The sequence below is a fragment of the Ornithodoros turicata genome, unplaced genomic scaffold, assembly GCF_037126465.1.
Source record: "Ornithodoros turicata isolate Travis unplaced genomic scaffold, ASM3712646v1 ctg00001099.1, whole genome shotgun sequence".
Taxonomy (NCBI): Eukaryota; Metazoa; Arthropoda; class Arachnida; order Ixodida; family Argasidae; genus Ornithodoros; species Ornithodoros turicata.
Window position 1 is genome coordinate 70472 of NW_026999465.1, and position 22727 is coordinate 93198.

Here is a 22727-nt window from a genome sequence, read left to right on the forward strand (position 1 = left end):
TGACTACAATCTGTCTGTCTGTCCTGCAGCATGGACAATTTTGTAAAGCATGCTTCACCTCATGCAGGGAAGCGTCAGGTGAAGCCCACTTTCGAGAGGTATCGTTCATATTCTGCGAAGTCTGATATTCGTTAATCCGAATATTTTTATTCAATTCGCGAATGAAATACTTCGAGTGATTAATATTTGACTCGAATTCAAGAACTCGAATAAGCGCACACCCCTAAAAATAAGGGATTCAGTGAAACTCTGTGCCAAGCCAAGGATTCCGCGATATTTCGCGGGATCGCGGAAGACCTGGGGCCTTACCAATGGGTTACATGAAACAAAGTTATTTGCACAATGAAGTTGTATTAATAATGATAATTTTATACTGATGGCTTGACATCGCAAGACAACTGTGGACCATGAGTACACAGTGACATATATTAATTAGGGAGTGTTTCATGATGGCTGCCCTGAAGTACCCTCGTGGTTGCATTTACACAGTTGTAGACATCACAGTCCTTTGAGGTTGACACCTTTTGTTTCATTTGCTCTGTTCTTTGTGCTCACATCCTTGAAGATTGTCTTTATGACCGTGTTCGTACAAAAAATCTCCTTAGGAAAAATTCTTCGAAAAATCTCTAGCTATGTTTTGAATTCCAAGCCAAGCGTGTGGTCAGTTATTGCGCAGTTCATGTACATACAGGAGAAGATAGGACAAACATCATCAATATGGCTGAAGTGAATTGCAATTTCACAATACCAAGACAGAGGTCTGTGATGTGGAGCAGCCATGCTGATAGGATGCTCTAAATTATGCTGTGAATGTGTATTACTCGGTGAGGAGCAAGGCTCCCAGAAGCTGTCCCGTGCATGTTTAAATGTGTCTTTTCAGATGTGTACCGTAATTTCACGCGTATTAGCCGCGGCTTATGCACAATTTTTTCTCACGGGCGCTCTGCGGCTTATCTCGTGACTATTTTTCCCTGGTGTTCTCCCCATACGCTGGTTTTAAAGAAAGTGCCGACAGTGTCTCTGGAACAGCACCGCCCTGCCAATGCACGAACAATGCATAACAGGGAGCGTCCACATTCGAGTAGACTGACCTTCCTGGTGTTCTGGAAGGCCACTGACCCATCGATCCATGAGAAACTCCCAACAAGACCACAATCCAATCTTGGTAGAACACTAGAAGTGACCTCCTTTGTTGTACACCATGCCAACCCCAGAGTATGGACCACAGGGGTTATCGCCTTTCTATGGTCTCCTTTGTCGCACAAATCAGTCGTGTCGAATTGCCCGCGGCTTATCTGCCCGAAAATTTTCAAAACGTTCCTAAAAACGGGTCCTGCGGCTTATACGTGTGAAATTACGGTAGTCCGAATGAATTCTCCACATTTGCGTGTCTGCATTCAAATGGCTACTCTCCAGTATGTGTTCGCATGTGACATTTCAGGTTTTTGGACCGACTAAACGCTGCGGGACAGAGTTCACACTCGTATGGCTTCTCTCCCGTATGAGTCCGCTTATGGTTTCTCAGGTTCGAGGACTGAGCGAATTCCGCGCCACACTGCTCGCAGCTGAACGGCTTCTCCCCGGTGTGCGTTCGCACGTGACACTTCAGGTTGTAAGGCTGACTGAACGCCGCGGGACACAGTTCGCACGTGTACGGCTTCTCTCCGGTGTGAGTCCGCATGTGATTCTTCATTTTTTCCGCCGCGCCGAACGCCGCGGGACAAAGTTCGCACTTGTACGGCTTCTCTCCCGTATGGGTCCGCATGTGACTTATCAGGTGCGAAGATTGAGCAAACTCCGCGCCGCACTGCTCGCAGTTGAACGGCTTCTCTCCGGTATGCGTTTGCATGTGACGTTTCAGGCTGTAAGACTGACTGAATGCCGCGGAGCAGAGTTCGCACTTGTACGGCTTCTCTCCCGTGTGCGTCCGCACGTGGCGGCTCAGGTGTGCAGACTGGGTGAATTCCGCTCCGCAGTGTTGGCACTTGAACGGCTTCTCTCCGGTGTGCGTCCTCACGTGATATTTCAGGTTTTCCGGGACGTTGAACGCTGCGGAACAGAGTTCGCACTTGTACGGCTTCTCCCCCGTGTGCGTTCTCACGTGGCACTTGAGGCCATTGCCGTTGCTAAACGCTGCGGGACACAGCTCGCACTTGTACGGCTTCTCTCCGGTGTGGGTCCGCATGTGGCACTTCATTTTTTCGGACACACTGAATGCCGCGGGACACAGTTCGCACTTGTACGGCTTCTCCCCGGTGTGCGTTCGTGTGTGACGCCTCAGACTTGAGGAGAGGGTGAATTCTGCTCCGCACAGTTTACAGTTGAATGGCTTTTCTCCCGTATGCGTTCGCACGTGACGTTTCAAGCCGTCGGACCTAGTAAATGCTGCGGGACAGAGTTCGCACTTGTACGGCCTCTTTACGGAATCTGTTTGCATATGTCCTGTCAGATGTGCTTCTTGCTCCGGGTGTCCCCCTTGAAGTCGACCCTGTTCCATCAGGAATGCAATGTTGTTGGGTTCTACACATACTTGTGAAAGGTTATCGTTCGCTCTGCCCAATGTACCATGATCGGGAGAACCGTCATTGAACTGTGGAGCTGGGGAACTACAACTTGAAGCCAGGTTGCTACTAGAGTCTTGAGGTTCTTTTTCGATTTGAAGCGCACCACTGGCACCAACTGCTCCTGAAACGACAAAGTAAAACTCTTTGAGAGAAACCACTTTGTTTAGAGACTGATGTGCAAAATGATGCAGAGCATGTTCGTTAGAAGATAATTACTATCTTTGGCTTAACTCCTGGTTTTCCAGGAGTAGCCTCGTTTCGAACACTTGAGTTGGGCTGCTCATATTATAAGTATGGGGTTAACCCAATACGAAGTTGTGTTCTTTTGTGAGACACCACCATTCTTACAAACAGACACACTTTGCCAGTTGTGATTAGCACACTGCACCAGTGCTTCCCAAACTGCTCTGCGAGCCATCTAAAACATTTGATACAGCACGGCAACCCCATGATAGCTAACCATTTCTTCATTCCTACACACAAACAGTCACAAAACGACAGTGACACATTTTATTTAGCAGATGCGTTCCCGATGCTGTCCTCCCCCTATATATTAAATGGAATTTTGAGACACATTAGGTGATCGTTTTCTGCAGAAACTAAACGAGCATGTCAGTGCCCCTAACTGCCATCTTCTCGTGCATCCCATCCTCAAGATAAGGACTATGTTCTCAGATGGCGGAGGCATACTTCTCTGAACGTGACTGCTGTGTGTGTCGGAGTATAGTTACTTCTGCAAGTTACATCCCAGATATGTAGCCTACTTCTGCTATCACATACTACTGCGAGTAAATTGTAAAAAAAAAAAGAAGAAAAAAGAAAGAGAACAGGTTTGCAAGAAATTACTGCTAACGATTTTCTTGTTCTTGCACACAACGAGCCCCAGAATGACTATGACATATTCTTCTTAGCAGACGTGTCCTTGACCCGACAGTGCCTTCCTGGTAATCTTTAAATGGAATTTTGGGACATGTTAGATGAAACTCAACACACAAGGTGTGTGCAGAAAAAAAGAGCAATAAGAGCACTTCCAAATATAAGGACGGCACGTTTTGACGGCCTCTGCAGAAGCAAAGGGTTTGTTGATGCTTCCAACAGCACTCTTAAACATGAACTTCACAACATGGCAAGCTCACCATCACTCCTAGTGACACCGTTCTGCCCAGATTTGCTGATAATGGGGGGCACACGCCTTTTTTTTTGTGGCATTATGTAGTTCATAATTGTTACAAAAATGGCGTACACCCCTTTTTTCCCCATCAAATCAAGGTAGAGAACTGTGGGGGGGTGGTATTCTTCTACACGAGTCGTGATCTGCTGTGATGGAATGTCCAAGAGGACAGGTGTTTGTGGTCTCACGCTAGGATGGTGCCAGTAGAACTGGCCCGCAGGCAAAGCAGTGCACGTCTTCATCGTCATCCACGGGGCGGCACATCACTCCCCTCAGATGCAAAGCAGCACAGAGCTAGAAGTTGAGGTCTGTGTCTGTATGTGATAAAGAGAAAGAAGGGAGGCACGTGGAAGAGAGACGGCCAGGCTTGCGTCTCATGCTGAACAGGCAGTAGCCGCGGAATAAATGGTGCGAACAAGCGTTGACCAGGCGGGTTCCAGGGGCAGGCCAAAGCTGAGTACAGGCACGTAGGCCTGATTCAGAGAGTAGGGCGACAGAACAGCGACCAGTTCATGACCGGTGAGCTCGTAGTGCTGTCGCCAAGGAAAGTACCAGGAAGAACCATCGCGGAGCACAAGGAGACCGGGAGAACTCGCCGTGGCCTCTGTGAGTCTCCTCGGTGGATCTTTGATCCCGGTGCCTCTTGACCGCAACTGGTTGAGCTGCCAGTATCTTGGATAGAAGCCTGGTGGGAAGGCAAGGCTTGCTTCTTGGGACTGTGCCATCGCCAGCAGCGTACGCAACCGGTATGGGAGCATGTTGCGCTGGAGGGTGCGAAGACTGCCATCACGAAGTGTGTGGCAACGTCAACCACAAGTTGTGTGAACCATGGTGTTGAGCAGGTGGGCATTGCAATGAAGTGCGCTGAGTGAAGCGCAGTGAATTGATATAATCTCCTAGCGGTTCCTTTAGAGAAGAATGCACCAGACCCTCAACGGTGGCCAACTTGTGCCAAATACGGTGTTCACTGTTCGGGTCACCAAACATAGTGGAGGTGTGTTCCTCTACACAGGTCCTGACGACAGTGATGGCTTGTCCCAGCGGGCAGATGGACTGTGCCAGTGGGACTGGCTGGCAGGCACACTGGTGCGCAGCAGCAGAGACACATCTTCGAAGTCTTTTGGGAAGATGGTTGGCTAGGAGACCGCTATGCAACGAAGCTCTGTTTTTTTAGAGTGTGCCATCTTCTCATCTGAACGTCATCCTCAACGCATTCTCTACCCATGATATCCCCTACCCGATATTCCCTACGTTCTCTGCTGGCAGAAGCATACATTCCGTGACAAACGCCTATGATGTCTCGCAGTATAGCTATAGTTACTTTTTTTTTTTTTTTTACTTTCGTGTTAGCGCCGCGAAGCACCTGCGGCTATGAGCAGCGTACAGATGAGGACAGATGGAGAGAGGACTGAAGGAAGGAGTGGGGGACGGGGGGATTAGTAAGCATCCTGGGCCGACTTCACAGGGAGCTGTGCCGACGTTCGTCTGGAAAGTCTTCGCAAAACCCAGGGAAAACCTCAGACAGTAGAGATGGTGGTAGGGTTCGAACCCACCACATTCCAGTCTTCTGCACGAGCAAGACACCTTAACCCACTTGGCCATGCCGATGGTAGCTATAGTTACTGTACCACAAATGTAACTTCTTATCTAGTTACTACCGAAGGCTGGGACGAAGGGCCAAATGGTCCACAACACACTGTTTTCATTTGCGATGTTCTCACCTTCATCCGTATCCATACATGTGTATCAGTTCCCTCCTACCCATTGGTGAAGACTTTGTGAGAAGGCACACAGAAAGCAGTGAGAGATTTCCAGCAGCATCGGGAAGTGTGAATGCAGGGAAATATCTCACCTAAACAGTTACCTGTTACGTGTTCCTCACTGTTTGCTAGGTTTCCCTGCAAGGAAGAGGGGCTTGTTTCCGGAGGCTCTTCTTTAACTTGGATCGAAGGGCTCGCAGTAATCCTTTCTATGGACAGAGAGAAAGCGTTATTTATTTTCCGTCGTAATGTGTTGTCAATTTCATATATCTTACCTCGACTATCGTCTGTTGTAGCTTTATTTTCGTGAGAATTTCCAGGTAAGGCACGACAGGTGATGTTGTAGGGCTCAGTCTTGACACAGATGGAGCCGGTGTCAGCCATTGCAACTTCTAAGATAGAAAGAAAAATCTTCACCTCGATATCCAAATTGTAAAGGTACCACAGTGCTGAAGATGGGCTATTGATATTGGTGGCATTTAGTTTACGAGTTTGTTGTTTGTAATGCCTCATGTAACAGGTTATAAATGCATGTCTTAGTTTGCTCACAAAAATTGTGGTAAAAAAGCTCAGGGTCATTTCTGGTGAGAAATTACCCCCATTACATCGAGCAACAGTGGCTTACACTCCCAACAAGGGAGGTTGCCTCCAGCTGCAGCTAGAGCCAAATAGGACCAGCTTCACAGCAAACATCATATTAGTAGAAATTATGGCACATGTTGAGAAAACCAGACAGCGTCGGGATCACATGTCATGTGAGCGGGTTACTCGCTTTCCTGCACAGTGAGGAGGCAGAGGAGATCCACGAAATAACCCAGCTGCAGAGACATTAAGGTGCCTTAAAGGAGCATGGAAGTCACCCCCAAAATATTTGTTTTTTTTTGCTGCGGCATCTTCTGCAACGAATAAAATGAGCTCCCGCGAAAAGAACGATAAGCACAGGTGACCTAAAGAGCATGCGCTCTTTTTTTCGTTTTCGTCTCTTTCCCTGCGACACTCTCAAGGAGAGCTAAGAGGGCACACCCCCAAACTTGTTACTCATAAGACCTAAAATTAGTTACCAGTGATAGAATTTCATGCGAGAAAAGGTTGAGCCCGTGTTCAGAACCCCCCCCCCCCCCCCCGCACCGAAACGGATAGCTATTGGCTAAAGGCTCGCAGACATCGCCCACCCGCTCCCCACCCAAAGTACTTCGCTCGGACCGCACCTGGTTATAGTATATTAGTGTCATATAAAAAGAAAACAGAAGGAAACTAAAAGGCTCTTTTAGATGTAAACACGCAATAGCACTGAGAGTTCTAGATTTCGACGAAACCTTTACAAAACGTGCCTATGTTTTATAATGGCGACCCACACAACAACAACAACAACAACAACACAATTCTGGAAGGGGGAGAAAGAATGTGTAGGAGACTGTACCGAGTGACCGATTTTCAATTCCCAGCTCATAGCAATTCCAGTACCTTTGAGATACTTGGCTCTTGGAAGCGATATCGATGTTTTCGAAGTGACGCGCAAGGTGAGCGCTGTCAATTTTGCCTGCACAACGGGGCACTGCCACTTCTTAAGGGTCCTTATAGGCATTTTTCGATGTTTAACCAGAGTTTTAGGCACTAAAGCCAGAATAAACATTTCTAGGCACTAGCAAAACGATACAGGAGGCTCCTCAGCACCTAGTTCGTGCACCTGTATCGAAAATAGCACTATTAGACAACAAAAAATAGACATTTGCCTAGGAATCCGAAGAAGACAAATTGTTTCTTTGTAAAAAAAATAAAATAAAAAGGCAGCATACCTTGCGTCTGCAAATGTCAATGCGTCAAATGTCTGCAATTCCAAATGGTTTATAAAACATTTTCCACTTTAAACCATTTATGTACAAAGTGGCTTCATATAGAAATTGTTTCATAAACCACTTGTAACTGCAAACATTTTTCAGCTGAGGTTTAACGCGTGGGACATGTTTGCTATCCCATGGCTATCCCCTACGTACATGGTTAAAACTGTCACAAGTTGCTGTTCCAGTGTACAGTTGTCTAATGGTGACCCTGCCGAAATTGGTGGACATTTATGCAACCAAGTATGGCTAACAGACATTGTCAACATGTTTAGATTCATTCTGTCGGCGCTTCACCTTGCAATTTCGGTAGGGTTACCATGGGACTTAACTGTATGCTGGAACAGCAAATTGTGGCAGTCGCGTGTAGGGGATAGAGATGGGATAGCCATGGGATAGCAAACGTGTCCCACTCGTTAAATACCTCACAGTGGCGCATGACATCGACAGATAAATAAAAATGACACAAATTTCTCGACGTATGCATCGATGCCTAAAACACACAAGTTAACTTTAACTGCGACAGACAGTACAAACAACGTCGCAAGACAACAGGCGACGACTGGAAAAGAATAGGACAGAGCAATCAAGATTACATACATACAAAGTATTCAAAGAGAAGTGGACCAGAGCAGCATCCTGCTGTTTCAAGGTCGAACTGAGTCCATGCTAACTCGGAAGAATCAAGACATTTGCAGCGAGTCAAATATAATGTTCATGTTCTTCGACTTCACAGAAAACAAAAGACGCCCATCATACAGGAGCAGACATCACCGGGGCAGACTGGCACACTCAATATTGGATTGGACCACTGAAATCCAAGAGAAATCATGATTTCTGTCAAATGCACAGAGACCAACGCTGAATTCAGATTCAGACTCGGGTCGTTTTTCACGTTTGTTTCACCGGGCCACCACGGTCGGCGCTGCGGTCGGGTGCTGGCCAGCTCTGGCGCGAAGTTTGCCATTATTGAGTTCATTGAGTTGCTGCCGGTTGGGTTTTTCGCGCGCGAATCAGTAGTTGTCCCCTGCAAAATGACATCAGCATTTCAGCGAGGATGACTTTATCTATGGTGTTGGACCCAAGTTGCATGGTAAGAATTGTTCGTGGCTTTCGTTCCCCTATTTAGTTTTGTGCGGAATCGGACATCGCTCTTAAATCTTATTTAGGATAAGAAAAACGTATGCTAAAGAAAGACGCTGTACCGTCATTGAACCTGCCTGTACGTCTCCTCGACAGAAACCATATGGAGATGCCAAGTGAGATAACGCAATGTACTTGATACTTGTAATGATACGCAATCTGTCTCCAGCCCATACTTTTCTTACTTATACGCGCCATACGTAACTATCACACGGGATCAATTTTAGACGTTCTCACACAGGTGCTACTACAGCCCACCACAACGTGGCTGCGAACTCTGGGATCCAAGATATGACAACACGGGACATGGTCAGTAATAGCGCTGCAGCTGATAGGGGTGACGACGAAGGTAAACATGGTCCAGGTAGGAGAGGATGCCTTGTACAATACCTGTATTACTTATGTAATTTCAAAGCTCCGTACTGTTCTCTTTAAGTACTTCTATCTGACTTGGCATACACATTTGGACCGTTTCAGGAGGCGATGCGGCTTCCACAATGGCAGAGCTTGAGACCCTTACCAAGGAGACAGGAATTCAAGTTAACACCGTTCTCCCCGAGAGGTCCCAGCTTTTCAGCATCTCAAGTGTGAAAGACGACGACGCCTTGCTCGCCTTGACCTGTATCCCTGGGTTCAAACTCTTCAATACCGTCTGCAAGCTCTACACGGAGTTGCAGCAAGCAAAAAGCTACGGCATCCCCAACGAAGACGCGATCCTATTAACGTTTCTCAAGTTGTACCACAACGTATCGTTCTCGTTGCTCGGTGTCTTGTTCGGCGTTCAGCGCACGACGGCGCTGAAAATTTTCAAGGAGTCGCTAGCCATCCTATCTGCCATTCTGGGCACGGCAATATTCTGGCCCGAGAAGGAGGAAATCCTGCAGTGCATGCCTAAGCATTTTAAGAATTACGGGAAGACACGAGTCATCTTGGACTGTGTAGAGATTCCGATCCAGAAGCCAAGGGACCTGGAATGTCTGGTACAAACTTACAGCAGACGCAGGGGCGCTTGCACCGCAAAAGTCCTCGTCGGAGAGACCCCAGGTGGGCTGATCTCGTTCGTCAGCTCCGCGTACGGTGGGGGCGTCTCAGATTCTGTTGTCACGAGAGCCAGCAGAGTTCTCGAGAAGTGCGAGCCGTGCAACGACAGCGTAATGGCCGCCGAAGGCCTCCTCATAGATGAGCTCTGCCTTCAACGCGGCGTAGAGCTTATCTGCCCACCTTTTCTGAGAAAGCAGGAACAGCTAGGTCGCGGAGATGCACAGAGAAACGGCAGCGCCGCGTCTGACCGCGTTCGTGTGAAGCACGCGGTACGGCGTATGAAGGCGTTCAAAATTCTGAGACAGAACTTGAGTTTGGAACTGCTTGGCCAAGTTGACGATGTAGTACGGATCATTGCCGGCATCGTTAACCTATCTCCGTCAATTTTCAGTGATGACGAGTTTATCCAACAACCCCAATGTGACACGAGCAATGTCCCTGTCACGCCTGAGTGATCTCTGCTTTGATTCCGCATCTGGCTGTGTAAATAATTTCAATAAAGTTTGTGGTTGTACACAAGCGATCTCTGCAACGCGTTTAAACGCGTCCAATAACATCGGTAGAAATTGTTTTATTACACAAGGGATGTTAGGTTCTAGCTGTGGCAGCATTTATCCACATAATGTAGACGATGCACCAGACTTGTGCCCATTACTCGAAAAAAGTAATTGATTAATGCTACCGTTACTTCTGCACGAAAAGTAGTTGATTGCTGTTACCAATTACTCTACTTCAAATGTAACTGAGTTACGAGTAGAAAAGTAACCTCATTGCATGGAACTTCCCCATGACTCACTAAATCTACAGAGCTTCAGGTACTATCATACCGGAGGAGTAATCGATTATTCCAAGAAGTAATTGATTACCAAGTAACCCAATTATACTAGTAACATGTTACGCAAAAGTCTGCAATGCACCAGTAGAATGTCTCATAGCTCTGTTAAACAATACATAAAATAATCTGAAGCACGTGCTGGCAATCACCTAGCTCACATTGTAACCTGACCTGGTATGCAACAAGTGCCTTCTGCGTTGATATTTCACTCAGCACCTTAACTGATACGGAACATCTTTACAAGCGATACTGCTCCAATAGGTAACAAGGAGGAGATTCCTTGAGGAAAGATACCGAACGTTCAACAACATTGATGGGGTACGATACATTAAACTCTACGGAATCGTTAAATATGTGTGGTCATTTATGTACACAAATATATCTTATTGTCTGACACTAAGTATGCTCGCCTGCATTTGAACCTGACAGTAGTAGTAACAGGGGTTGTTTCAAAGCAATGCATCCTTTTACGACTTCTTTGCTGATGAAGCCCTCAAGACACACAGTGCACTTCATTTCAGCACTCTACAACTGCTGTGATCGCAGAGTTAACAACTACGTCGGGGCTTGCACCAGGACGAGGCTAGTTTTTCCATTACGCAAAGCCCGCATGTTTGAATTGTGCAGTTCACATGGACCCAAGAGCTACCATAGACTGATTCTGCCACATTCATTGCAAGTGTGCACATGTTAGGTTCCTGCAGAACTTTTTTGACCAGTGGCTGTATGTTATGGGGTTCCATGTCACCCTTAGTGTTTTGACCCTAATGTACACTGTCACTACAACAACACGGTGCTGCATCCACACCTTTCACCATCCTTTCGTTTCTTTTCGGACGTTTCCTATCGAGTGAAAACGTGATGGCGCCACAGTGCAGAGAATAGAAGCAGACGACAGAACCACTATTTTTATGCGCAGGAACCTTGAAAGCTACAGCAAGTTTGTTGAATTTCTTGATTGAAATCGGTTCCCAGACTGTTACTGTAGGAAATCACACATTTTGGCCCGTTTATACAGTCGTGCATGTCGTGAAAAGCGATTTGGTTGCATCTCCATAGACAGCTGTGCGTTTGAGATTTGACAAACTTTAATTTGTCTTGGTTTGCTTCAGGCCTTCAAAAATGTGTCATCGCCTAGATAAACTCGAGATGGACACAGGAGTACATATTTCATATAGTAATATAGGGTGGTTTACGAAATACGTGTGAACGGAAGTTCCCCGTAGACGTTCTTAAGAAGCGAGTCTGCCTCAAGTACATATCTCATTCATGGTGGAGCGTTTCACAATTACTGTCCTGATGAGCCCCCTCTGGCAATGTCTGCCTAGTCATAGATGTGGTTGTATGTCAACTTCCTTACCGGGATGACGCTTCTCGTTCCATTTTTTCTCCGCTCTTTGTGCTCACGACATTGTAGATTGTTCAGATGACAATCTTTCTCTGGTTATGTTCTACATTTGAAACCAAGCATGCGGATAGTCATTGTACAATTCGTGTTCATACAGGAGGAGAAGACAGAAAAAAACATTAATATGGCATTAACATATTAGTTAACATGACGATCACATAAGTGAAATGTGTAATACAGCAAAAAATTTGGCTTTGGATGATAAAAGGGAAATTGAAACTTAGCACAGGATAAACTGAGCTGGCAGCCTACATCACAAAAGTGCATCCAATCTTAGAATATGCGAGTATTGTTTGGGACCCTTCAATACTGGAAAACAAAACAGAAGAAATACAAAGGACAGCTGCAAGATTTATCGTGTCTAATTACAGACGGACCGTACCAGTGTCAGAAATGAGGAAGCGTTTACAACCACAAACCTTTGCAATGCAGCGTAAGGTTGCTAAACTAAAATTTCTTTTTCTCGTTTACCACAGAAAGCCAATTATCGACACTAACAAGCACATCACCCATTCAGAACGCCATAATCAAAGAGTCTGCCATAGTAAATACATTAAGCTGTACACACGCTGCACATAGGTACATTCAAGTACTCCTATTTCCTGAACGCAAGTGATCTATGGAACAGGTTGCTCCGGTCAGTCACTAACATAGATCATGTGGATGCGTTCGCTGAAGCACTGTCTTGTATGTTTGCCTAGAAGCGTCCATGGCGTGCGACACTGATCTCCTCGTTGTTGCATATTTATAGATGTGTATATGACTACCAAAACGTTTTTTTTCTTCTTTAGTTGTTTTGTTTGGGAAGTGTTATTTTACTTTCCCCCCGTATAACCTCCTATAAGAGTCCCTATGCAGGGACTAACAGTATTATAACTAAAAATTAAATAACAAAAATAAAAACATTAACGTATTGATAAGAGTGTAGACTGCTGTGTAAGTAAAATGTAGCAATGGCTGAAGTGAACCGCAATATTCTGCAGTATTTATTGAAGCACAACGTCAATTCATGTACGACAGAGTCCCTGAGACGTAGAGAAACCACATAGCAATGTGCATTCAATTATGCTGTGAATATGTACATTACTGCAGCGAGGAATGTAATGCCTGAAACCAAAACCGAAAATAAAACGGTTGTAGGTGGCTCGCAAGGTGGCGCATCGGAGTGTCCACCAGTATGGAACCCCACCCCCTACAAGGTGGCGCTCAAACCACCTCCCGTCTTGATTACCTTGCCCCTGGCATACCTTGCCCCTGGCTTACCTTACCCTGCCCCTTGCCCCTGGCGGGAGATGGGGACGAATCCTCCCCCACTAGCGGGTTTTAAGAGCGCTAGCGGAGGCAGGAGACTCGAGTGCCCGACAGCAGCGTCTTGACCTTGCCCTGACCACTGTTAGCTGTTATTCCGACCTCCTGTCTTCTGCTATCTGTGGCGACTAGGTCGCCCTCGTCAGAGGACCAAGGAGGAACTCGGTGTTGTTGGACAATCTGACCATACTAAGTCGCGAGCCATTGGAAACGAATGCACCGAACTCAGCCCCAGCACGTTTTCTTTTGGTCGCGACATTATTATGCACGTATTACTTCTCGTTACACTCAACGGCAAGCAAGGCTACCGGAAGTTCAGTGTGTTCCGTGCACGTCTGCACGTGACCTTTCAGATGTGCTCCAGACTGCTCGGAGTCGAATGACTTCTCTCCAGTATGTTTTCGCACGTGACACTTCAGGTTGTAAGACCGTCTGAATGCTGCGGGACAGAGTTTACACGTGTACGGCCTCTCCCCGGTGTGAGCTCGCATGTGAGATTTCACTCTTTCGGACACACTGAAGGCCGCGGGGCAAAGTTCGCACTTGTACGGCCTCTCTCCGGTGTGCGTTCGCGTGTGGCTCACCAGCTTCGAAGACTGAGTGAACCGCGCGCCACACTGCTCGCACTTGAACGGCTTCTCTCCCGTATGCGTGAGCATGTGACGCTTCAAGCTGTAGGACTGACTGAACGCCAGGGGGCAGAGTTCGCAGCTGTACGGTTTCTCTCCGGTGTGCGTTCGCACGTGGCGGCTCAGGTGTGCAGACTGGGCGAATTCCGCTCCGCAGCGCTTGCACTTGAACGGCTTCTCTCCCGTATGCGTCCTCACGTGATACCTCAGGTTTTCGGACACGTGGAACGCCGCGGGGCAGAGTTCGCACTTGTACCGCTTCTCTACCGTGTGCGTTCGCGTGTGAATCCTCAGGTTCGAGGACTGAGTGAATCCTGCGCCACACTCTCCGCAGTTGAATGGCTTCTCTCCGGTATGCGTCCGCATGTGACACTTCAGGTCGCAGGACTGTTTGAACGCTGCGGGACAGAGTTCGCACTCGTACGGCTTCTCTCCCGTGTGTGTCCGCATGTGACGTTTTTGGCACTTGGACTGACTGAATGCTGCGGGGCACAGTTCGCACTTGTAGGGCTTCTCTCCGCTGTGTATTCGCACGTGGCGTCTCAGACTTGAAGAGAGAGTGAATTTTGCTCCACACTGTTTACAGTCGAACGGCTTCTCTCCCGTATGTGCTCTCATGTGACGTTTCAAGCTGCCAGGTCGAGTGAATGTGGCGGGACAGAGTTCACATCCGTACGATTTCTGTCCGGTGCATGTTCGTGTACGACTTTTCAGACGTGCATCCTGCTCCGACTGTCCTTGCTGTTGACCCTCTTCCCTCGAAGATGCGCTTTTGTCCGGCTCCGAGTCCACTTCTGAGAGGCCACTGTTCGCTGCGTCCCAGGAACCATGGTCGAGAGGACTGTTTGTGAACTGTGCAGCTGAGCAACTGTGACTTGAAGTCAGGTTAGGTTCCGAGGAGTCCTGAGGTTCTTCTTTAAGTTGAAGCACACCTCTGACTGCAACTGCTCCTGGAATAACAAAGCAAACTCTTTGGAAGAAACAACTTTGTTTAATGGGCTGGAAAATTAACTCAGTTGCAATATCTACTGTCATCTCACTTTCACTCCGTTCCCGCAGATTTCGGTCATAAAGCGAATTGTCATACTAACGAGAAACGCGCAATCCGCTGACCTCAGAGACCGCTTCGTTCCGGCCATTCTTAGGTGTACAACAGCAGCAGCAGCAGCACAGTGTGACCCGACCTCGTGGTCACTGCTGTTTTAAGCACTACAGTGCTTTGGCAGTCTGAAAAGCGCTACGAGTAATTCCGAGGTCAACAACGTCAGGAGTCATCCCAAACCTTGGCGCCCTACTTCAACAAGTATCACCCTCTGCCTGAGGTATGTGTGTAGCCCCTCACTGGGGATACTCTGCGGGTCATGTGACGTGGTCATAATAGCGAGAAGATTCTACCTGTGTTTGACCCCACTTGTGACAAAAATCTCAGTCATAGTCGATTAAGCAGATTGTCATATTAACGAGATGGATTTACGTGGCGTCGGAACGGTTCCCAAGAAAAACGGTCATAAAGTGAGTATGTCATATTATCGGAGTCATATTAATGAGGCTTACGTCGCGAGACAACTGAGATCATGAGCGACGCCACAGTGGTCGGTCTGTGGATTGCTTTTGCCCACCTGAGGGTTCTTTAACGTGCGATGAAAGCTCATCACACGGCACCCCGTATTTAACGTCCCTCGCGGAAGACGGCGTGTCTAAGCTGGCGTGGCACTTGAGAAATCGGGTTTGACCCAAAAACGAAGAATGCTATGAATAGGGTACCTTGTTGAATGACACTGTTCAACATGAGGTTGTTTTGAGGTCATTTTGAACCATTTCCCAGGTCCGTTTGAAAAAAAGATCCAGAGCTCTTTCTGCTTCTGTAAATTGTGGTTTCACCTCAAAGTAGTCCAACAATGCAAAGTGCCTCAAAGTGCTTCCGCCCAACGATTATGTAGGGGAACACCAGCATTCCGATGTGTCCAGGTGATCGTGGCATAGATGTTGTCTCCTGCATGGCTCAGCAGCATAGCGGTGAGCATCTTGGGGGTTGGGGTAGGATCCCATTCTTTTTTTTGTGTGTGTGTGTGAATACGTCATTTCACAGCTGTAGCTTTTTCTCCAACCCTCGGATATTAACGAAGATATGATAAATGAAGGACAAAAAAATACTAAAAAATAAAATAATAAACTCCAAAAAACTTCCCCTCCAAATATGCAAAAAACAAAGAGACAGAGGGATCGCCAACATAGTTGAGGAAGTATGAATATGGGACGTGGGAATATCTCACCTAAACAATTATCCGTTATGTGCTCTTCCCTGTTTCCATGGTCTCCTTGCAAAGAAGAAGTGCTTGTGACTGGAGTCTCTTCCTTAATTCGGATTGAAGGGCCCGCAGTGATCATTTCTATGGACAAAGATATCTCCAATGTCATCGAGGGAATATAAATACAGGGTGTGGGAATATCTGATCTAAACAGTTACCTGTTATGCATTCCTCCCTGTTTCCACGGTCTCCTTGCAAAGAAGAAGTGCTTGTGTCTGAAGGCTCTTCCTTAATTCGGATTGAAGGGCTCGCAGTAATCATTTCTATGAACAGAGACAAAAAAAATTCATTTTCATTGTAACATGTGGACAATTTCACAAGTCCAAATAATTTTTCAGCATGTCCACCCCAGCGTTCAACACAATACCAACAGAGCCTGTAGTTTTCGGGAAATATTTTTTTTGTTGTAAATTCGGGGAGTAAAAATCGGGTAAATAAACGTGCGCTAGACTCACGCAAATTTAGGTGGAAAAACTTCCAGGGTTTTCGGGGAAAAGGGGGGTACCCAAAATCCACCGTTAATAATAAACCGCCTAAAAATACGTGGTTAAAAATAAATCTCCAAGGGATAGAAAGGAATATAGATAGTGATGGGTTGGAGCTAGGCAAACTGGAAGTCATTCCCTATAATCCTAAGCTTTCTCATTCCATTAAGAAGGTGGTCAACAGGCATGGGGTATGGGTTCTATTCTCTGCCCCTTGTAAGTTGCAACCTTGCAAGTTGCAAGGTGTGGCCTTGTAGGCTGCAAAACTGAGGGACACACACACACACAACACGTGCCACACGACTCAAGACCGAACTCAGCAAGCATTCTTGGAACACGGAACATTGTTTCGACTACGATAACGCGGTGACCTTGGCATGCAAGCAAAGACTGGGACCGAGGAAGCCCCTGGAATTGTGGCACATACGCGCTGATCTCTTGCATTGTAACAAAAATTGTGGCCCCCTTCCCGAACAATACTGTCATCTCCTTAAGCAGCGACTGGCTGTCGGCTCTCCCGCTCAGTCTTGCACTGATGGTGCCCGTCGTATGACAGGCGAAACGTCTGCTTAAAGTTTGTTTGTTTGTTACGTTAAGTCGGACTCCTCTCTTTCTTTCGTTATGTCATCTCCCGGCTTTTGGAGTATTTCCGCGAAAACTGAGGGGTTCTTGTGACATCAAACACTCGATTAGATTCATGGAATGTGCTTCCAATGTCATCTACCATATGCCCTTGCCACGCAGCAAGGTGTATATTGGTTAGAACGGACGTTGTATAAATGCAAGACTCAAGGAACACACGTATTCTATCAGGTCTGGAGGCAGTGCAAACTATGCATTGTGGGGGCGTGCGGTTGCTATCTGTCGTTTGATGGTGTGACGATCATTGGCAGGGGAGCGTCTAAATGTGAACATGAACTGGTGGAAGCCTTTCAAATGGAAAAAAAAAAGGAAGAAAAACATGGTCTTGACTGCTGTGTCAGTGTCCCGCCTTTATCGCTTATGGAAAAAGAATATAACTTTCTCGATAGATTTCGGAGTGCTGCTCCCCGAGATATGTCATCAGGAGTTTTCGATTTTCACGTGCCTTGTATTACCTTTCACGTGTGTGTACCACACTACGCAGGCGTGGCGCTTTTGTGTTTCTAATCTCTTCATTAAACTAGTTGCTAGTCCATCGTCTGTGTGTCTCCTCCTACTTCTTTGTCCTGTTTTTTACCGCTGGTTACCTTTCTCCGATACTACGTACCAATAGGCCCTATCATTCACCCTTTGAAGTCTCCGAAACGAAAGCGCTTAAAATCTCGGCATAAAGATGGCCGCTTTATTTAGAATCCACCATTAAAAATAAACAGTTTCAAAATCCCCCGTCATCTAGCACGGAGGCGGATTGATTGGATACTTCGTCGGGTTGGATCAGGTTATGTTAGGTTAGTTTAGTTTGGATTAGTTTTGGGCTAGTTTGGTCTTGTGAGGTTAGTTTAAGTTCCTTGCTTGCAGTTCACCATGCTTTGGGCAGTGCTGGCATAAGATGAGAGCTGACTTCGCCTCACTTTTAAAGATATTTTTAAGTGCAGGTTCCTGGGATTTATTATTAACTGTGCATAATTACACAGTTTATTTTTATCATGGATTTTTTTCAACATATATTCTGGACATTTTATTTTTAATGGGGGATACGAATGTGTTTATTCTCGAGCATTTATTTTTAACGTCTTCAAATAGGCTACATTTCTATGACACGTCTGACTTGGGATATGTTCTGGGCTCCATATGCGGAGGAGGCATAGGCGGCATACGATCTTCAGCTTTGCAGATTTTATAATATTCTGTTCCGAACCAGCAATGTTTTCGCACGTCTCAATAAGTGCGCTGAATTACATAAGCTATGATCTGCCTGTTCAGGCTGTGTGTCACAGCAGGTGCAAATGCAAGCACGTTGTAATTTCGAACAAAAAAAAGACGGAACTTTTATGGAGTTCTTTTTACTAACATCAACACTGAGTGGTGCAGGCATCTCTGTCAGCCATGTGATCATGCATTATGGTTATGGCTTTGTATACTCAAATAATTTTTTTTTGTATCTATAGTAGGGTTGTCAATCCCGAGCAATTTTTGCAGTCCCAGGATTTCGGGATTTTTCTGCTATCAATCGCGAGATCCCGGGACGCGATTTCGGGATTGTGACGAGTTCAGATGATGCTTCCACGTATAGTCCTACGCGGGTGAGAATTATCTGAGCACAGTTTGCGGTTGGTACTGCTGGCCTCTGTAGCCTACATGTGTGCTACATATCTACATGTGTAATGTGTGCTTCTTTCCTTTGTTTATTCCAACTGGAATTACCTTGTTCCATTAAACTGTAATGCATCATTTTAAGTTCCCAGGAATAATGCAGTGGTGATACCCTAAATCATGTCCCTTTTACTCAACAGCGATGAAACTTAACCTCTCATGTGAAAATACCTTATTATTTCCTATAATCAGGACACCAAATCAGATTTCGAAGCTATGTGAATTCCCCGACAGCACGGCAAGCAATATCTCAGCAGCTCGATATCGTATCACGCATTTTGATTGCCGCACTAATGCCTATTCTAAATCTTTTTTTCTCCCCTCACAAATAACAGATATTATAAACCAGCATGACTTCATCAGGGTCATGTGCGATGCCATCTAATTTCCTTAATTCCCTTACTGCCTGAAATGTGCCAGATTGTCTTATGATTATAGTAGATCTTATTTATTGCTTGTCATTAAACTATAGTCACTCTTCTTGGTATTTCAAATGGCACTTCTTAGACACATAGTTTGTTGTTCTGTTTTTCTCTGTTACCTGTTTTTTCCCCCACTCCTCCTTGTAATACCCACAAGGACATTTGAGGTTTTATAAATAAACATCGCTGTTGCGTCCCACGCAATGTCCCAGGGAAGGGTCGCATTGCTGAAGGTCTTGTGGGAAGATACACAGAAAGCAGAGAGAAATCCCTGACTTCTTGAAGGAAATATGAATGGGGGATGTCGGAATATCTCACCTAAACAATTACCTGTAATGCAGTCTTCCCCGTTTCCATGGTCTCCTTGCAAAGAAGAGGTGCTTGTGTCTAGAGGCTCTTCCTTAATTCGGATTGACGGGCTCGCAGTAACCACTTCTATGGACAGAGACAAAGAAATTGTTTGCATTGTAATATGTGGATAATGTCAGAAGTCCACATAATCTTCCAAAGCGTGCCTGCCCGAACGCTCCAGACAACGTATATCGTTCTCAGGATATGGTTGCTATCCCGTTATGCCTGAAATCACGGAACCTGGAATCATTGAAACTTTGTGTGGATGTCATATGGAAGTGCCAATGGGACTCAATCTGGAATACCCCCTGCAGGGGGGCTACCCGAAATCCACCATTAAGAATATACCGTTGAAAAAACACACAGTCAAAAACAGGGATCGGAACCCAAACTGAACCGAACCGAAACGTTGTTTTTTCTCGTGTTGAACCAGACCGGAACTCGACCGAAATAAATTCAGGCGGTTACCAGTTCGCGAAACGGTTCAGACGTAATGTGTGTTGTGAGAGATGGGGACTAGGATTTACACAGCGGATTGAACTTCGTTGCCAAACAAAATTCGAAACCAAAACTGAACAAGACAAAACTACAACCCAAATGCACAAGGTATTTGCTCCTCGCAGCTATTCAGTTGTTTCAGTTTCGAGGTCATCCTTTTGGCAGTTGTAGGTTTCCTTGTATGCGATTTTTGTCGTCTAGCAACCCCAAGTTTTCATTTTGGGCTGTGAAAATAACCGCCAGTCCCTCATCAGGATGTAACAGGGTGTTTATGATTAGTTAACATTGGGAGTACATATGGTACCGTAGCGTTGCACCTGAAATGTAGATCTCTAACGCACAGTGTTGCTGTGAATTGCTGCTGTGTTGGCAACAACAAAAGTATGTTTGTGTTGTTTGAGAATCGTAAGGATGATCTTGCGATTAACCTAATGCAATGTGGTCAAAATTCACTTTCCTGAACTAGTTCGAACAAGTTCAAACTGGTTTAAAAATATTTAAAGAGATCGAAACATTCAAATAATTTATTTTGCTAAAAAAAAAACAAGCACCTGAAGAGGGACCGACTCCATCCGAAAGCTTGTTTTTCAGTAAAATTAATTATCTGAATGTTTCAATCTCTTTAAATACTTATCTTATTCCGATAAGTGCACTAAATTGCATAGGTTACGATCTGCCTGTTCAAGTAGTGTGTTTCATTAGACTAGTCTGTTTTCTTGGTATTTCAAATGGTACACTTCCTAATACATATTTTGTTTTTTTCTTGCGCCTGTTTTCCTCCATTCCTCCTCGTAATGCCCACAAGGACATTTGGGGTTTTACGAACAAATAAACAAACAAATAAGTATCACTGTCGCGTCCCACACAATGTCTCAAGGAAGGGTCACGAGACGTAGCTGCGTATGCCCAGACATCCTGTGGAGGTCCCACATCTCCGAAACGTATATATCCGGATGACGTCCTCCACAGATCATTTTGTTGTCCGTGGTACCTTACAAGCACCGCAAATTTCCAATGTCACACTGGACCCAGAATCTTTCATCATCGGAACAACGCGTTACCTTGGAATGCATAAGTTGCGTGACTGTCTCCTGGTACGGCAGGACAGGTGACGTTGTAGGGTTCAGTCTTGACACAGATGGAACCAGCATCAGCCATCGTAACTTCTATGAAGAGACCGGAAATCCCTCCTTTTATATCCAAATGTTATAGGCACTACAAAGCAGAGGACAGGCAGTCTACGTTGGCAGCATGGCTTAAAAGATTGTCAATGATAAGCCCAGTGCAACAAGTTCTACATGTCACAGAGTTAATTAGAAGGTTGTCTGTCCCCCTTGTACTTGCAGCACATTATCTCAGAGAAAGTCCTGCTGTCGTGATGCAGCGGCTGCGATCCTGACTGGAAATCAGAAGGCCCAGATTCGAATCTTGGCGTTAGCACCTTCTTCGTCAGTTGTTTTTCGTTTCATTGATATGGTGTGTCAGGTTTTTCGGGGCAGTTCTGCTCGAGGTTTCCCTAACATCTGTACCGGCATCGGTCTCTATCGGATCACTGAAAATCCATCATGAGTGCTCATAGAATCTGCGCCGATTGCTGCTATCTCGAAGAACTTTGAGTAGAAAATCTGACCAGAGAAGCGAGGAACCGCGATCTAGCCTAGACCCTCGACTTCTCTGAAAGCGAAAGAGGTTCACGGAAGAAGAAGGTGCTGTTCCATATGATGTCACCCCTATGCCATCTATACAGCAGATATTAAGCTACAGCTGTTGTATTGGTGGAATAATCAATGACGGAGTACGAGTGTTACGCATCTACTAGATCCAATTTAAAACGTCAATTTTACGACCACAACCAACACTCTACTTGCCTTGCGGAGTTTCGTACAGAGCTTGATCCTTTGTTGATCTGACCTCTACGGCAGGCTCCGATGCAGCTTCTTCCAAACTTTCCACAGGTACGAAGTCTGGATGTCTGGGTGACTTCGAAGGCCTGCCTTTGTCGAACCAAAAAGAAGTGAAATCTTAATGGCGTACGACACTTCCTTAATGTTCCTATCGAAAACTTGGTGGAATTTTGAGGTTAACATACCTGTCGTGAAATGTCGTCCGCATATCCTATCGTGTTTGGTGGGCTGCCAAGAGCTGCCGTCTGCACCTTTCTTTTTCAATGCACTTATCCATGAGAATCGCTGCTGTGGGTTCAGGCGTCTGCACGGGAATCGAAAAAAGCCAAACTTCTCCCTCTTGCTGTACTTTGCTTTGCAACTACTGAACGAACATGCTACTACCATCTTTATAAAGAAATTGTCAGTCGATCAAGGGAAGTGTTGTGATTTACAGCGGCAGCTGTTTGTGAGCTTTGGCTTTGCTGACGCTGGGCTGGGGGAGTCACGCTCCATTCATCCACCGTTCAAACTGAACGACTCACTTGTTTTAACTGAGGACTCGTTCACCACCAACAAAAATACTCGTTCACCAGTTCACTTCGAAGTTCACCGCATCGCATTGTTGATATGCGAGATTTCCCAAGACTGAGACAGGTTCAGACATGATGGCAATTTATCTCTCATCGCTTGGCTCGTCCCAACAGGACCGAAACGGGCCGAAAAGAAGCGAATACGCGATACAAGTGAGTGATGATGTGAAGAGTGAAGATTCAGACCACGTGAT

General features: G+C 46.0%; 2 protein-coding genes across 3 annotated transcripts; one reads left to right on the forward strand and one right to left on the reverse strand.

Moving 5' to 3' along the window:
* Positions 1–1388: 1388 nt before the first annotated feature.
* On the reverse strand, positions 1389–22705 carry LOC135376446 (zinc finger protein 845-like). Its single transcript, XM_064608953.1, has 11 exons — positions 22147–22705; positions 21926–22051; positions 21119–21223; positions 19527–19643; positions 16165–16269; positions 15971–16087; positions 13345–14647; positions 9469–9666; positions 5771–5955; positions 5588–5704; positions 1389–2685 (listed from the first exon to the last, which is right to left on the reverse strand). Exons 1-11 carry the CDS (start codon positions 22346–22348, stop codon positions 1406–1408), a joined length of 3855 nt encoding a protein of 1284 aa, XP_064465023.1. The 5' UTR covers positions 22349–22705; the 3' UTR covers positions 1389–1405.
* On the forward strand, positions 8258–10052 carry LOC135376449 (uncharacterized). Of its 2 annotated transcripts, XM_064608955.1 has the most exons (4): positions 8258–8426; positions 8503–8592; positions 8718–8840; positions 8954–10052. In XM_064608955.1, exons 2-4 carry the CDS (start codon positions 8517–8519, stop codon positions 9970–9972), a joined length of 1218 nt encoding a protein of 405 aa, XP_064465025.1. In that variant the 5' UTR covers positions 8258–8426; positions 8503–8516; the 3' UTR covers positions 9973–10052. The 2 variants fall into 2 exon arrangements, with proteins under 2 accessions (XP_064465025.1, XP_064465026.1); XM_064608956.1 differs by lacking the exon at positions 8503–8592.
* Positions 22706–22727: the final 22 nt, after the last annotated feature.